The sequence below is a fragment of the Anomaloglossus baeobatrachus genome, chromosome 3, assembly GCF_048569485.1.
Source record: "Anomaloglossus baeobatrachus isolate aAnoBae1 chromosome 3, aAnoBae1.hap1, whole genome shotgun sequence".
NCBI lineage: Eukaryota > Metazoa > Chordata > Amphibia > Anura > Aromobatidae > Anomaloglossus > Anomaloglossus baeobatrachus.
Window position 1 is genome coordinate 360720963 of NC_134355.1, and position 15981 is coordinate 360736943.

The 15981-nt window shown below is 51.0% G+C and overlaps 1 protein-coding gene across 2 annotated transcripts in view; it reads left to right on the forward strand.

The window, feature by feature from the left end:
• The window catches only part of MDN1 (midasin AAA ATPase 1), a 585757-nt gene that overhangs the window by 140825 nt on the left and 428951 nt on the right, over positions 1-15981 (forward strand). For both annotated transcript variants that reach the window (XM_075340129.1, XM_075340130.1), the window contains exons 16-18: positions 8360-8568; positions 8698-8801; positions 11970-12114. In XM_075340129.1, the coding sequence (XP_075196244.1) occupies positions 8360-8568; positions 8698-8801; positions 11970-12114 (458 nt within the window). The remainder of the gene's footprint in view (positions 1-8359; positions 8569-8697; positions 8802-11969; positions 12115-15981) is intronic.

Sequence of the window (15981 nt, forward strand, 5' to 3'; positions counted from 1 at the left end):
GGACGCAGGGGAATGGTCCCTTCACCCGGACGTGTTTCAGGAAATCTGTCGCCGATGGGGAAGGCCGGACGTCGACCTGATGGCGTCCCGGCACAACAACAAGGTCCCAACCTTCATGGCACGGTCTCGCGATCAAAGAGCCCTAGCAGCAGACGCCCTAGTGCAAGATTGGTCGCAGTTCCGGCTCCCTTATGTGTTTCCACCTCTGGCACTCTTGCCCAGAGTGCTACGCAAGATCAGATCCGACTGCAGCCGCGTCATACTCGTCGCCCCAGACTGGCCAAGGAGGGCGTGGTATCCGGATCTGTGGCATCTCACGGTCGGCCAACCGTGGGCACTTCCAGACCGACCAGACTTACTGTCCCAAGGGCCGTTTTTCCATCGGAATTCTGCGGCCCTGAACCTGACTGTGTGGCCATTGAATCCTGGATCCTAGCGTCTTCAGGATTATCCCAAGGGGTCGTTGCCACCATGAGACAGGCTAGGAAGCCCACGTCTGCTAAGATCTACCACAGAACGTGGAGGATATTCTTATCCTGGTGCTCTGCTCAGGGAGTGTCTCCCTGGCCATTTGCATTACCTACCCTTCTTTCTTTCCTGCAATCTGGGTTAGAAAAAGGGTTGTCGCTCGGCTCCCTGAAAGGACAAGTCTCGGCGCTATCCGTCTTTTTTCAGAAGCGTCTAGCACGACTTTCTAAGGTGCGCACGTTCCTACAGGGGGTTTGCCATATCGTTCCCCCGTACAAGCGGCCGTTAGATCCATGGGATCTGAACAGGGTACTAGTTGCCTTCCAGAAGCCGCCCTTCGAGCCTCTGAAGGAGGTTTCACTTTCTAGACTATCACAGAAAGTGGCTTTTCTGGTAGCGATCACATCTCTCCGGAGAGTGTCTGAGCTAGCAGCGCTGTCTTCCAAGGCTCCCTTCCTGGTCTTCCACCAGGACAAGGTAGTGCTGCGCCCCATTCAGGAGTTTCTCCCGAAGGTGGTATCCTCTTTTCATCTTAATCAGGATATCTCTTTGCCTTCGTTTTGTCCTCATGCAGTTCATCGGTATGAGAAGGACTTACATTTGTTAGATCTGGTGAGAGCACTCAGAATCTACATTTCCCGCACGGCGCCCCTGCGCCGTTCGGATGCACTCTTTGTCCTTGTCGCTGGTAAGCGCAAAGGGTCGCAGGCTTCTAAGGCCACCCTGGCTCGATGGATCAAAGAACCAATTCTTGAAGCCTACCGTTCTGCGGGGCTTCCGGTTCCATCAGGGCTGAAGGCCCATTCTACCAGAGCCGTGGGTGCGTCCTGGGCATTGCGACACCAGGCTACGGCTCAACAGGTGTGCCAGGCAGCTACCTGGTCGAGTCTGCACACTTTCACCAAACATTATCAGGTGCATACCTATGCTTCGGCGGACGCCAGCCTAGGTAGAAGAGTCCTGCAGGCGGCAGTTGCCTCCCCGTAGGGGAGGGCTGTCTTTGCAGCTCTAACATGAGGTATTTCTTTACCCACCCAGGGACAGCTTTTGGACGTCCCAATCGTCTGGGTCTCCCAATAGAGCGCCGAAGAAGAAGGGAATTTTGTTACTTACCGTAAATTCCTTTTCTTCTAGCTCTTATTGGGAGACCCAGCACCCGCCCTGTTGTCCTTCGGGATTTTTGGTTTGTTTGCGGGTACACATGTTGTTCATGTTGAACGGTTTTCAGTTCTCCGATGTTACTCGGAGTAAATTTGTTTAAACCAGTTATTGGCTTTCCTCCTTCTTGCTTTTGCACTAAAACTGGTGAGCCAGTGATCCCACTGGGGGTGTATAGCCAGAAGGGGAGGGGCCTTACACTTTTTAGTGTAATTGCTTTGTGTGGCCTCCGGAGGCAGTGCTATACACCCAATCGTCTGGGTCTCCCAATAAGAGCTAGAAGAAAAGGAATTTACGGTAAGTAACAAAATTCCCTTCTTTGTCTCATTTGACACTGTACTATTTATTCTCATGACGAGTTGATATTGTATATCTTTGTATATTTATGTGAATAAAATTTAATACTTTTTGCATACGTTCTGGTGCCATTTTTCTTCTTTTCTCCTTGTTCATAATGTTTTTTGAAGTAGGCACCCCCCCCTGTGGGAACCCCAGGTTGTGTTTCCCTCAGTGATTATTCAATTTAGCCATGTATATGTTGTTAATAACAGAGCCAAGCACATACCCACATTGTGATGCCTGTGCTAACATGGTTGTGTCTCAGCCTGGAGCCTCCTCAGGGGTTCCTCCGGCTGCTCCAGCCCCAGTGGCTGATCCCCCGGCTTGGGTAGCATCCTTTTCCAAAGCTATTTCCCAGTCTTTTGCCGACTCCATGGGGCAGCTGTCCCGGACTCTGCTGACCATGCATCAGCCCTCTTCTCAGGGTGCCTCTGCTGCTCCGAGCTCTGCAGAGCTCTCAGAGCATGTCCTAGGACCCCGTCCCCCTAAACGGAGACGCAGGGACCCTTCTCCTTCCTCGTCCCACGGCTCTGATTCACGAGCCGAGGTGCAGGGCGAGGAGGATTCGTTTACTGTGGGCTCAGACGCTACCTCTATGTACCCCATTGACTTGTCTGAGGGTGATGCGGATGTTAGTGACTTGATTGCGTCCATTAACTCCGTACTGAACCTCAACCCACCAGAGTCAGAGGAACAAGCCTCTCTGGTAGAGATACACCAGTTTGCCTCACCTAAGAAAGCTAGGAGTACGTTTTTTAACCACTCCGCTTTTCAGGCCACTGTCACCAAGCCCAGGGCCTGTCCTGACAAACGTTTTCCGAAGCGTAGTTCTGATGACCGTTTTCCTTTTCCACCAGAGGTGGTTAAGGAATGGGCCCAGTCTCCAAAGGTAGACCCTCCGGTGTCCAGAATCTCAGCCCGCACAGTCGTAGCGGTGGCTGATGGCACTTCTCTTAAGGATCCCACTGACCGCCAGGTTGACCTTCTGGCCAAATCTGTATATGAGGCGGCAGGGGCCTCGTTCTCCCCATCTTTTGCAGCAGTGTGGGCTCTTAAGGCAGTCTCTGCCTCTCTGGCGGAGATACATTCCCTCACCAGGGACTCTATACCTGAGATGGATGCCTTAACTTCTCAAGCTTCGGCTTTTTCATCCTACGCCATGTCTGCCATTCTGGAGGCTTCTCACCGCACGGCGGTGGTCTCCGCTAACTCCCTCGCGATCCGCAGGATCTTGTGGCTTCGAGAGTGGAAAGCAGACGCTTCCTCTAAGAAGTACCTTGCGAGTCTCCCTTTTGCTGGGTCCCGGCTGTTTGGTGAACAACTGGATGAAATAATTAAGGAAGCTACTGGCGGAAAGAGTACTTCCTTGCCACAAACTAAAACCAGGAAACCTGTCCAGGGCAGGAACCAATCGAGGTTTCGTTCCTTTCGTTCCTCTAACTGGTCATCCTCTAAGCCCTCAACCTCGTCCACTACCGCAACCAAGGATCGTAAACCCAACTGGCGCGCGAAGCCGCGTCCTCAAAAGACCGGAGGAGCCGCTGCCACTAAGGCAGCCCCCTCTTGACTATCCGTCCTTGGTCGGTGGCAGGCTCTCCCTCTTTGGCGACGTGTGGTTTCAACACGTCTCCGATCAGTGGGTGCGGGATATCATCTCCCACGGCTACAGGATAGAATTTTCTTCCAGCCCGCCAAACAGATTTTTTCTGTCCACCCCCCCCTGCTCTAAAGCCGCCGCCTTCTCTCAGGCCGTGGCATCCCTGCAGGCCAACGGTGTAATTGTTCCGGTTCCCGCCCGGGAACGGTTCAGCGGTTTCTACTCAAACCTCTTTCTAGTCCCCAAGAAGGACGGTTCCTTCCGGCCCATCCTGGATCTCAAGCTTCTCAACAAGCATGTTCAGGTGCGGCGCTTTCGCATGGAATCTCTGAGATCGGTCATTGCCTCAATGACCCAAGGAGATTTTCTGGCATCCATCGACATCAGAGATGCCTATCTGCATGTGCCTATTGCGGTTTCACATCAGCGTTGGCTACGCTTCGCAATCGGAGAGGAACATTTCCAATTCGTGGCTCTCCCCTTCGGGTTAGCCACGGCCCCTCGAGTATTCACCAAAGTCATGGCAGCAGTGGTTGCGGTTCTGCACCTCCAGGGGTTGGCAGTGATTCCTTACCTGGACGACCCTCTAGCCAAGGCCTCATCCAGTGCAGACTGCCAGCGGAGTGTCTCACTCACTCTCGCCACGCTCGTTCAGTTCGGGTGGCTTGTCAACCTGCCCAAGTCCACTCTGACCCCGACCCAGGTACTTATGTACCTAGGGATGCAATTCGAGACTCTGCCGGCACTTGTCAAGTTGCCCTTAGTCAAACAGCAGTCCCTTCGTCTGGCGGTGCGCTCTCTGCTGAGGCACCGCCGTCATTCCATCAGGCACCTCATGCAGGTGCTGGGTCAGATGGTGTCGTCAATGGAAGCGGTTCCCTTTGCCCAGTTCCATCTGCGTCCCCTGCAGCTGGACATTCTCCGCTGTTGGGACAAGCGGATCTCTTCCTTGCACAGGCTGGTGGCTCTGTCGTCACAGACCAGGAGCTCCCTTCAGTGGTGGCTTCGGCCCCTCTCTCTGTCACAGGGACGCTCCTTCCTGACTCCGTCCTGGGTGATCCTCACCACGGATGCCAGCGTCTCCGGTTGGGGAGCAGTATTTCTCCATCACCGAGCACAGGGCACTTGGACTCCGTCCGAATCAGCCCTCTCGATCAATGTGCTGGAGATCAGAGCTGTGTTTCTAGCTCTCCTAGCCTTTCACCACCTGTTGGCGGGCAGGCACATTCGAGTTCAGTCGGACAACGCGACAGCGGTTGCCTACATCAATCACCAGGGCGGGACTCGCAGCCGTCTGGCGATGTTGGAGGTTCAACGAATCCTCCAGTGGACGGAGGACTCCAAGTCCACCATATCTGCAGTCCACACCCCAGGCGTAGAAAACTGGGAGGCCGATTATCTCAGCCGTCAAACCGTGGACAGCGGCGAGTGGGCCCTGCATCCGTCAGTGTTCAGATCAATCTGCCGCAAGTGGGGCAATCCGGAAGTGGATCTAATGGCATCCCGGCACAACAACAAGGTTCCGGTTTACGTGGCTCGCTCCCACGATCCTCAAGCCTTCGCAGCGGACGCACTGGTTCAAGATTGGTCTCAGTTCTGTCTGGCCTATGTGTTCCCCCCTCTAGCTCTCTTGCCCAGGGTTCTGCGCAAGATCAGAATGGAGGGCCGTCGAGTCATAATCATTGCTCCGGACTGGCCCAGGCGAGCTTGGTACCCAGACCTGCTCCGTCTGTCAGTAGGGGTGCCATGGCATCTCCCGGACCGCCCAGACCTTCTCTCTCAAGGGCCGTTCTTCCGCCAGAATTCTGCGGCTCTCAGATTGACGGCGTGGCTCTTGAGTCCTGGATCCTGACGGCTTCAGGCATTCCTTCTGAGGTCATCTCCACCATGACTCAGGCTCGGAAGTCTTCCTCGGCCAAGATTTACCAAAGGACTTGGAGGATTTTCCTGTCCTGGTGTCGCTCTTCCGACCATGCTCCTTGGCCGTTCTCCTTGCCGACCATCCTGTCTTTTCTACAGTCCGGTCTACAGCTAGGACTGTCCCTCAATTCCCTCAAGGGACAGGTGTCGGCTCTGTCGGTATTGTTCCAGCGGCGTATCGCCCGACTGGCTCAGGTGCGCACCTTCATGCAGGGCGCATCTCTCATCATTCCTCCTTACCGGTGGCCCTTGGATCCCTGGGACCTTAATCTGGTCCTCACGGCCTTACAGAAACCCCCCTTTGAGCCTCTCAGGGAGGTTCCTTTGTTTAGACTTTCACAGAAAGTTGTTTTTCTAGTAGCCATAACTTCTCTCAGGAGAGTTTCTGATTTGGCTGCGCTCTCTTCGGAATCCCCCTTTTTGGTGTTTCACCAAGACAAGGTGGTTCTTCGTCCGACTCCGGACTTTCTCCCTAAGGTGGTGTCTTCTTTCCACCTTAACCAGGACATTTCATTGCCTTCTCTTTGTCCGGCCCCTGTGCATCGCTTTGAGAAGGCGTTGCATTCCTTAGATTTGGTGCGGGCGCTCCGAATCTATGTGTCACGCACCGCCGTTTTTAGGCGGTGCACCTCACTTTTTGTGCTAACCACTGGTCAGCGCAAGGGTCTCGCTGCTTCTAAACCGACCCTAGCTCGTTGGATCAGGTCGGCTATCACCGATGCCTACCAGTGTTCTCAGGTGCCTCCTCCGCCAGGGATTAAGGCGCACTCGACCAGAGCTGTCGGTGCCTCCTGGGCTTTCAGGCACCAGGCTACGGCTCAGCAGGTTTGTCAGGCTGCCACTTGGTCCAGTCTGCACACTTTTTCGAAGCACTACCAAGTGCATGCTCATGCTTCGGCAGATGCGAGCTTGGGCAGACGCATTCTTCAGGCGGCTGTCGCCCATTTGTGAAGTTAGGTTTTGCCTACTTCTCAGTTTGGTTTATTTCCCACCCATGGACTGCTTTGGAACGTCCCATGGTTTGGGTCTCCCATAAGGAACGATGAAGAAAAAGAGAATTTTGTTTACTTACCGTAAATTCTTTTTCTTATAGTTCCGACATGGAAGACCCAGCACCCTCCCTGTTGCCTGTTGGCAGTTTTTTGTTCCGTGTGTTTTCACCGGCTGTTGTTAGTAGACAGAGTTCCGGTCTTTCCGTGTTTTACTCTATCTCTACTTATGGGTGGATGTCCTCCTTCAGCTTTTGCACTGAACTGGTTAGATTGTCATCCAGGGGGTGTATATAGCCCGGAGGGAGGAGCTACACGTTTGAGTGTAGTACTTTGTGTATCCTCCGGAGGCAGAAGCTATACACCCATGGTTTGGGTCTCCCATGTCGGAACTATAAGAAAAAGAATTTATGGTAAGTAAACAAAATTCTCTTTTTTTTAACACATCCAACTGTGGAACTTATTATTATTGCCTTATTGATTAAAGGGAACCAAACATCAGGATTTTCATGTATAAAGTGTAGCCAGTGCAGTACTGGCACTATCAGGCCCATTGTGTACATACCATTAGTGGGCAGCTCGGGTGTTTAGGCTGTGAAATCCAACTTTCTAAAGTTTGAAAATTCGTGCACTTTTTGATTGACGTGTGCACCTCTCTCCTAATGTGCGGGCGTGCTATGGACGTTTATCCCCGCCCCCCGCTGCCGCCTGTTCCTCCCTCTCTCTGGTTGTTTGCAAATTTCTCTCTTCAGAAGCATGGCGCCGAAGTTGGCACCTGCGCATAGCGCTTATCTCCGGCGCCATGTTTCTGAAGCCCGCAGTACTTAGTATTTTGCAGGAGAGGGCGGCACATGCGCCCTCGCTTCTTCAGATCCCGTTGTGACCGCGGGAGCGCGCGTGGTCACAACAGGACTGCAGAACAGCTGATGAGAGGACGCGATTACCTGCAGCTACGACACCGTGCCAGCACAGCAGCCACCTTGGACACAGAGACGCCACAGGAAAAAGCCGACAGCAGGATTCTTCTCACTGTCCCGCAGGTATGTTTGGAGGAGGAGGAGGTAATCGCGTCCTTCCATCATCTGTGCTGCAGTCCTGTTGTGACCACGCGCGCTCCCGCGGTCACAACTGGATCTGAAGAAGCGAGGGTGCATGCGCCGCCCTCTCCTGCAAAATACTTAGTACTGCGGGCTTCAGAAACATGGCGCCGGAGATAAGCGCTATGTGCAGGTGCCAACTCCGGCGCCATGTTTCTGAAGAGAGAAATTTACAAACAACCAGAGAGAGGGAGGAACAGGTGGTGGTGGGGGGGGGGGGGATACAAGTGCATAACACGCTTGGACATTAGGAGAGAGGGGCACACGTCAATCAAAAAGTGCATGAATTTTCAAACTTTATAAAGTTGGATTTCACTGCCTAAACACCCGAGCTGCACCCTGCTGGCATGTACACAGTGGGCCTGATAGTGCCAGTACTGCACTGGCTGCACCTTATACACGAAAATCCTGATGTTTGGTTCCCTTTAAAATATACTTTATCAGGCAACCCCTGTCATGTGAGTGCCCACTGTTTGGACACTAGTTTAAGTGCGTCTCCTTCAATAGTCCACAAGCTTAGTTTTCTCTTCCAAATAACGGTATCCAATAATAAAACGTGTTAAAATTACAATTTCCTTTATATCTCTGCAAGTTGCTGCTGTTTGTGTTGTTTTAGTCTTTTTTTTTTTTGTATGTGAAATGTTGAAAAATCTTTAATAAAAAAGTTTGATTTAAAAAAAAAAACAAAAAAAACCAAAACGTTAGTTTTCACTTTTTATGTTGAATACTTTGGTGGAAAGTGACGACATCTATTTTTTTTTTTTTTTCCTTTATAAATCTGCTGAATTTAGGTATAAGCCTGTGGACCACAAACTGATATGGTTACCTTTGCGTGAAGGCTTTGAAGAACTTTTTGCACAAACTTTTTCAAGGAAACAGAACACAGCATTTTTGGGCCACATAAGCACATGCTATAAAAAGAAGAGGTGGCAGGATCTCCTTAAATTAATGCAACATGTTCTGAAAAATGCCATGGCCAAAGTTCAGGCTGGAGACACTGGTGAGTTGGCACATAACTGTCTAATTTACTCCTTGATATCAAGATGCCATGTGAACATTCTTCCCTTCTCATGTTGGACGGTCCAAATATATGTATTTATTCTTACCTGCCTACTTATCTTCCCATTAGAGTTCTTGTTAAAAGAAAAATGGGAGGCCTTTTCTCTGCGTCTTAATCAGGCCCAGCAGCAAATGAGGATGACTGAGAACGCTGTACTTTTTGCTTTTGTAGAGGTATGTTTATTTCTAACAAATTGATACTAATGATAAATGTTAACTTATTTTCTTTAAAGAGGTTGTCCACTACATTTGCATTGATGACCTATCCTTAACATAGGTAATCAATGTTTGATTGGCCGGGATCCAACACCCAGCACTCCAGCCGATCAGCTATCTCTATGCAGAAGGCTGGAAATGCTCCTTTCCGGAGCTGCCCGGTCTTTTGATGGCGACCGTGTACTGCACATTTTATTGATTTGAATGGAAAACTGATATGCAGTACCCAGCCATGGCCGCTATCAGAAGATGGAGCAGTTCTGAAACTGAGCATTTCTGGCTTATAGCTCCTGCCGCCGCCACCACCATAAACAGATGATCAGCGGGGGCATGGGGTGTTGGACCCCCAGCCGATCAGATTTTGATGACCTAAGGATAGGCCATCAATGTATAAGTAGTGGACAGCCTTTTAAGTTGCCTACCTTCCTGAACGTGTATAACGTTTTAGAACATTGAACAATCAACTTTTTTCACTTGATCCTGGAATGGCTGTCAGATCAAGCTTTTTTATTAAAGTCAGCCCCCAGCTTTTTAAAGGTCCCACGGTCATCATCTGTGTTTGCCATTGACACCAAGGAGAAAATACATTTTTTCCATATCACAATCTTAGTTAAAAATAGCAATCTTGAAGTTTTTACACTGGCCATTGGGGCTTTTTTTTTTTAGACAGAACCTTCCTGTTTCAGGAAATTAAGGCTACGCACACGCGGTGTTTTTTGCTGCATTTTTGTCGCGTTTTTTTGGTGCAGTTTTGTTGTCAACAAGTTCTGACTTTTGACTTCCCAGGTAAGTCTATGAGAATTCAGATTTGCTGTACGCATCTTGCAGATCTTTTTGTCTGCAGTTTATTTGTCAGAATGGTCTGACAAAAAAGAAGCAGCATGTTCATTCTTCTTGCATTTTTGTCACCAATTGAAATCAGGGGATGAAAAGCGGAAGGAAAAATGCATGCTACCAAATTTGTGCGTTTTGTATGTGTTTTATTTGCTTTTTTGTCACAAAAAACGCAGGTCATGCACATTGATCCAGGATAAATTTATTTTCTCTCTCTCTCTACCCCACAAGCGGTTCATACTCACCGATCACTGGCGCAGCTGTCCCACTGCTCAAGCGGCCTCTAATTCTTCTTTCGGGGCCACTCATTAGGCTTATACATATTCACGGCTTCCCCTGACCACCGGCGTCTGTGATTTGCAGTCAGACGCTCCCCCACGCTGAGTGACAGCTGTCTGTCTGCAACCAATCACAGATGCCGGTGGACAGGTCTATATTGTTCAGTAAAATAAATGATTTTAAAAAAACAAACTGTGTGCGGTTCCCCCAATTTTGATAACCAGCCAAGATAAAGCCCCACAGCTGGGGGCTGGTGTTCTGAAACTGGGGAGGCCTATGGTTTTTAGGCTCTCCCCAGCCTAAAAATATCAGCCAGCAGCCGCCCAGAATTGCAGCATCAATTAGGTGCGACCGTCCCGGCACTTTACCCAGCTGTTTCAATTTTCCTGGTGCAGTGGTAATCAGAATAAAAGGAGTTAATGGCAGCCCATAACTGCCACTAAGTCCCAGGCCGGCGTATATGTCGCGGGCGGAGGAGGGGACGCTGCGCTCTCCCACTGCTCGGGTCCGGCTGCCGCTGCTGCTGCTCGGTGGTGGCTCGAGCGGTGGACCGGATCCCGGGAACTCGAGCGGCGCTCCTCGCCCGTGAGTGAAAAGGGGGATGATTGGTTGTGGGGGTTTTGATTATGGATATTGTCCGTGACGCCACCCACGGTTGTGGTGATTTTGGTGACACCACCGCTGCTCTGAACGGGGATCCCGGAAGCGGTGACTGGGAGCAGCTTTGTTGTTATTTCTCCCCTCCGTGGGTAGGGGGTTGGTTGTCCCGGGGCCTGGTGATGGGGTAGGGCTGGATGGCAGGCGGGTTGTGGGGCCTGGCGAGGTGCAGGGTCGCAGGGGCAGCGCTGTGCCTCACGGCACGGGGGTACTCACTCCGCCTGAGACGATGACACAGTTCTCGGTAAAACACACGGCTGGATGGACGGGTCCCCCAGACGGCTGCGGTTGTTTCTTCCCCGTAGGTTAGTGATGACTGTCTCTCCCTGCACCTGTGTTCTATGTTGATTCCGATGGGTTCCCACCGGTAACCCGCTCCCCGGCTGGGATGTGGGCCCCTTTTGCCCGCAGGCGCTGGCCCTGGGAAACGGTTGCCCTTGGCGGTGGTGGTGTCTCCCCTTAACGGTTGGACGGTTGCCTTCTGTCGGGACTTGACTGTTTGGAAACCCAGGAGGTCCCCTTCACTAACGGATTCGGCAAATTCACGGCAACTCCTAGCCTTGCCAGGGTCCGAAAAGCCCCTGCCAATGGTGCTGGCTTCTCCTTGTGTACCGGTCCGGTACCGCTGGGCCACCGCCCGTCCACGGTCCTTACGGCAAACTCCGATAGGCCACTCCTGCAGACGGTCACCACCGTCTGCCAACCTTGCTGCTCCGTCCGGGCCACACACCCGGACTCACTTCAGTCTGCTCTCTTGCCACTTCACTACTCCTCACTTTTCCTCCTTCCACTTTCACTGTCCAAGCTAATCTGCTCCTTTTCCCTCCTCCAGGACTGTGAACTCCTTGGTGGGTGGAGACCAACCGCCTGGCTCCACCCCCTGGTGTGGACATCAGCCCCTAGGGGAAGGCAACAAGGGTTTTGTGTCTGGCTTAGATGTGCCTAACCGGGGTGTAGGGTGTGGTGGTTTAGTTACCTGTGGCCCCTGGCTTGTCCAGGGCGCCACATATATGTGACACCCCCATAATTAATCTGTAACTGAAAGTACATTAAAGATTCCATAAAACTGAAAATATAGTTAAGCATTAAAATATAAGTTTTGGTATTGCTATAAGCTATATGACCTGCAAAATATGATGGATAGATTTTCTTGCAAAAAAGTTATATTTTTGTGCTACATAATGTGTATAAAATAACTTTGATTCCACCACTTTATGGCATTTACCATGCGATACAAATGACATGAAATGTAAGATTTTTGTTATATCGGTGAAAAGATGCAATCTTAAAAAAAAAAAACCTTACAGCCTACAAATTGTTTCTTTTGCTGTATAATCGTCTACTTTTTAATTGTAGGGTACATTAGCTCAGGCTGTGAAGAAAGGAGAGTGGATTTTGCTGGATGAAATTAATTTGGCGGCTGCTGAAACTCTGGAGTGCTTGTGCGGGCTACTTGAGGGCTCATCTGGTTCTCTTGTTCTGCTTGACAGGGGCGATACAGGTATATTGTTTTCTCCTATGTAATTACACCTAAATTATCAGCAGCATGTTTTTTTACCTTTTTAAAGACAACTGTTGTAGCAAACGTTTCCTACCGAAAGCCCACCGTTACCAACCATCTGTCCTCAAAGGCCATCCTGAAATACAAAAAATACTCAATTTATATATTCTTTATCTCTGCATAGCATACAAATAAGATTGTTATGTTATACCAGAGATTGCTGTAGCCATATAAAGGACTGGCTGATTCTCTATTAATTTAAGTGAAAACCGCTTCATCAGCAGAAGCCTCACCAATAACTGGGGGCACCTCGGTTTTCGAAGCACTCGGTTAGACTAAAGGTCCCGTTACACGCAACGACATATATAACGATCTATCGCCGGGGTCACGGATTCTGTGACGCACATCTGGCACCGTTAGCAGCGTCGTTGTGTGTGACACCAACGAACGGCCGTTAACTATCAAAAATACTAACCTTATCGTTGATCGTTGACAAGTCGTTAATTTTCAAAAAATCGTTGATTGTTGAGGACGCAGGTTGTTTGTTGTATCTGAGGCAGCACACATCGCTATGTGTGACACCTCGGGAACGGCGAAATACAGCTTACCTGCGGCCGCCGTCAATGAGGAAGATAGGAGGTGGGTGGGATGTTACAGCCGCTCATCTCCGCCCCTCCGCTTCTATTGGGCGGCCGCTTAGTGACGCCGCACGAACCGCCCCCTTAGAAAGGAGGCGGTTTGCCGGCAACAGCGACGTCGCTAGGCAGGTAAGTATGTGTGACGGCTCGTAACGATTTTGTGCGCCATGGGCAGCAATTTGCCCATGACGCACAAACGACGGGGGCGGGTACGCTCGCTAGCGATATCACTGCGTGTAAAGCCCCCTTAAGGCATGAGCCATAATACAACACTTTGTAGCAGTACTGATTTGATTTTAACTATTAAGTGACAACTGCAGTTCACCATATTGCATCAACTCAATGTGCTGGTTTGGACTGCAGCTGTAGCTAAAACATTAAAATCAGTCATCCCTTATAGTACCCACCTGTAGGACATTGGCAACACCCATTGCTGAATAGTCATTAAATGGAAACTGCTTAACACTAGAAGTCCCAAAAATTTCGATCTCCATAGGGTTCCAATGGTAGAAATGTTAAATGGCCCCTCTCTGGGCCTTCTAGTGTTAAAGGGAACCTGTCAAGTCAAAAAAGTGTTATAACCTACAAGCAGGAGCCTGTGTGAGCTAGTAACCCCTTCCTACCCATCTCTGTGTTGTAATATTGTGTAATATAAAAGAAATAAAATAAGTTTTATTACTTACATGTTCCCTATGTAAATAGCACAGGTCTTTAGTCCCATGGGCGTCACATCACCCTGTGGGTGCATGCTTTCCATGGTATCACGACCCTGTGGGCGTGATACCATGGATTTACATGAGCGATGTCGCGTCTGCTCCTTCAGAATCCCGTGCATGTGCGCTTACCATTCTCGCCGCCTTCTCATACTGGTTTGTGCTTGTCGGCTTCAGATGCCTACTGCGCAAGCTCAGAAGACTCCTTCAGTTCCGGTCATGCGCAGTGCGCGTCAGAAGCCGACAAACTCCAGGATGAGAAGGTGGCGAGAATGGAAAGCACGCGCACGCGAGATTCTGAAGGAGGTGACGTCGCTGATTTAAATCCATGGTATTACGCCCACAGGGCGATGTGACACCCATGGGGCTAGAGACCTGCACATTTACATAGGGAATATGAAAATAAAAAACGTGTTTCTTTGTCGCTCCATTGGGAGACCCAGACAATTGGGTGTATAGCTTCTGCCTCTGGAGGCCACACAAAGTATTACACTCAAAAGTGTAACCCCTCCCCTCTGCCTATACACCCTCCCGTGCTTCACGGGCTCCTCAGTTTTTATGCTTTGTGTGGAAGGAGGCACACATCCACTCATGCATTCCCATTTTAGGCAGCAGTAGCTGCTGATGTTATCGGTTGGAAGAAAAGAGGGCTCCCATGGGGCCCCCGGCATGCTCCCTTCTCACCCCACTACGTCGGCGGTGCTGTTAAGGTTGAGGTACCCATTGCGGGTACGACGGCCGGAGCCTCATGCCGTATTTCCTTCACCATCCCTTGGGGGCTCTGGGAGAAGTGGGATCCTGAGCGATCATCCAGGTACTGGGACCGTGCTCCCTCCGCAGCCCCTGTGTGGTATCTGCCGGACCGGAGTATTTTCTTCATCAGGGACCGGGCCCTGCATCTGTCAGGTACTCTGTGTCCCCATGGGGACGGTTCATGGAGCGCCTGGCACCCGGACGCTGCAAGGGCTGCTGGGCCGTGAAAGCCGGGGGACTTCCGCGCCGACCGTGCCTGCTTGTCGGCCGCGGTCATAAATTTAGTCCCCGGCTTCAGTTGCGGCCTACTGGCAAGACTCCCGCCCCCGGACCTGTCTGTCAGGGTAGGGGCGGGACAGCCGTCCTGACGTCGGCAGTGAGGGCCGGAGCATCCTGTATGCTTCCTCCCCCCTCTTTGATCACAATAGGGACCCCAGATTCCCGCACTTTTTCCTGGTGCCGCCCACCGCTCCACTCCCCCTCTGAGAGCTCCAGCAGCCATTTTTTTCAGACATTCTGCGCTGGAGAATCATCAGGAAAGAGCTCTCCACCGCTGGGAGACCTGGAGCAGGGAATCTGGAGGACACACACGCCGCTTTTTAGCGGTCGGTAAGCCACACCGGTCTTCCGGTGCTGGTCCCCCTGGGTTGCCTGAATAGATACGTATTATATATCCTTATATATATATATATATATATATATATATATATATATATATATATATATATATATATATATATATATATATATATATATATATATATATCTCTGTTCGGCCGGGCTGTATACTCTTCCCTTATACCTTCTGTGATCACTCTCCTGGGACACAACAGCATGTCGTCCACAAGGAGCAAGGGCGCTAAGGCAAAGGGGTTCTTTGCGACCTGTACCTCTTGTAGGGCAATGTTGCCTGCGGGTTCCACCTACCCTCACTGTGAGCAATGCTCGACCCCTGTTACACTGACTCAGCCGGAGCCGCGACCACTTGTGGGCCCCTCGGCTCAGGTAGACCCCCATGCATCCACTGTCCAGGCGGCAGGGACAGAGTTTGCAGTTTTTGCTGAGAAGCTCTCTGAGTTACTATCACAATCCATGGCTAAGTCTATGGACAAATGGTCTGCCAAGCTGCTAGAAGCCTTGCAGTCCAGACCGGTCCTTACACAGACCCAGGACACTGTTGGATCGGCGCCTCCAGGTCCCTCTCGGTCCCCGCCGCAGCGCGCTCCCGGGGTGGGCTCTATGTTTCACGTAGAGGACTCCTCCACGGACCACAGCCCCAGACCTGCTAAGCGGGCCCGCTTGGAATCCTCAGCTTCATCACGCTGCTCAGATTCCCGGCTGGAGGACTCGCTGGAGGACGAGGCGGAGGTCGCAGCTCAGGGCTCTGACCATGACGTTGCCCTCAACCTTGATACACCTGAAGGGGACGCCTTAGTAAATGATCTTATCTCGTCCATCAACCAGGTGTTAGATCTATCTCCCCCGCCTCCACCTATAGAGGATTCGGCTTCTCAGCAGGAGAAACACCAGTTTCGGTTCCCCAAACGTACGCGGAGTGCGTTTTTCGACCACTCTAACTTCAAGGATGCTGTCCAGAAACCCAGAGCGGTTCCGGACAAGCGCTTTACTAAGCGCCTTGCTGACACACGTTACCCCTTCCCCTCTGACGTAGTTAAGGGTTGGGCTCAGTGTCCCAAGGTGGATCCTCCAGTCTCTAGATTGGCGGCTAGATCTGTGGTATCGGTTGCAGATGGCTCATCGCT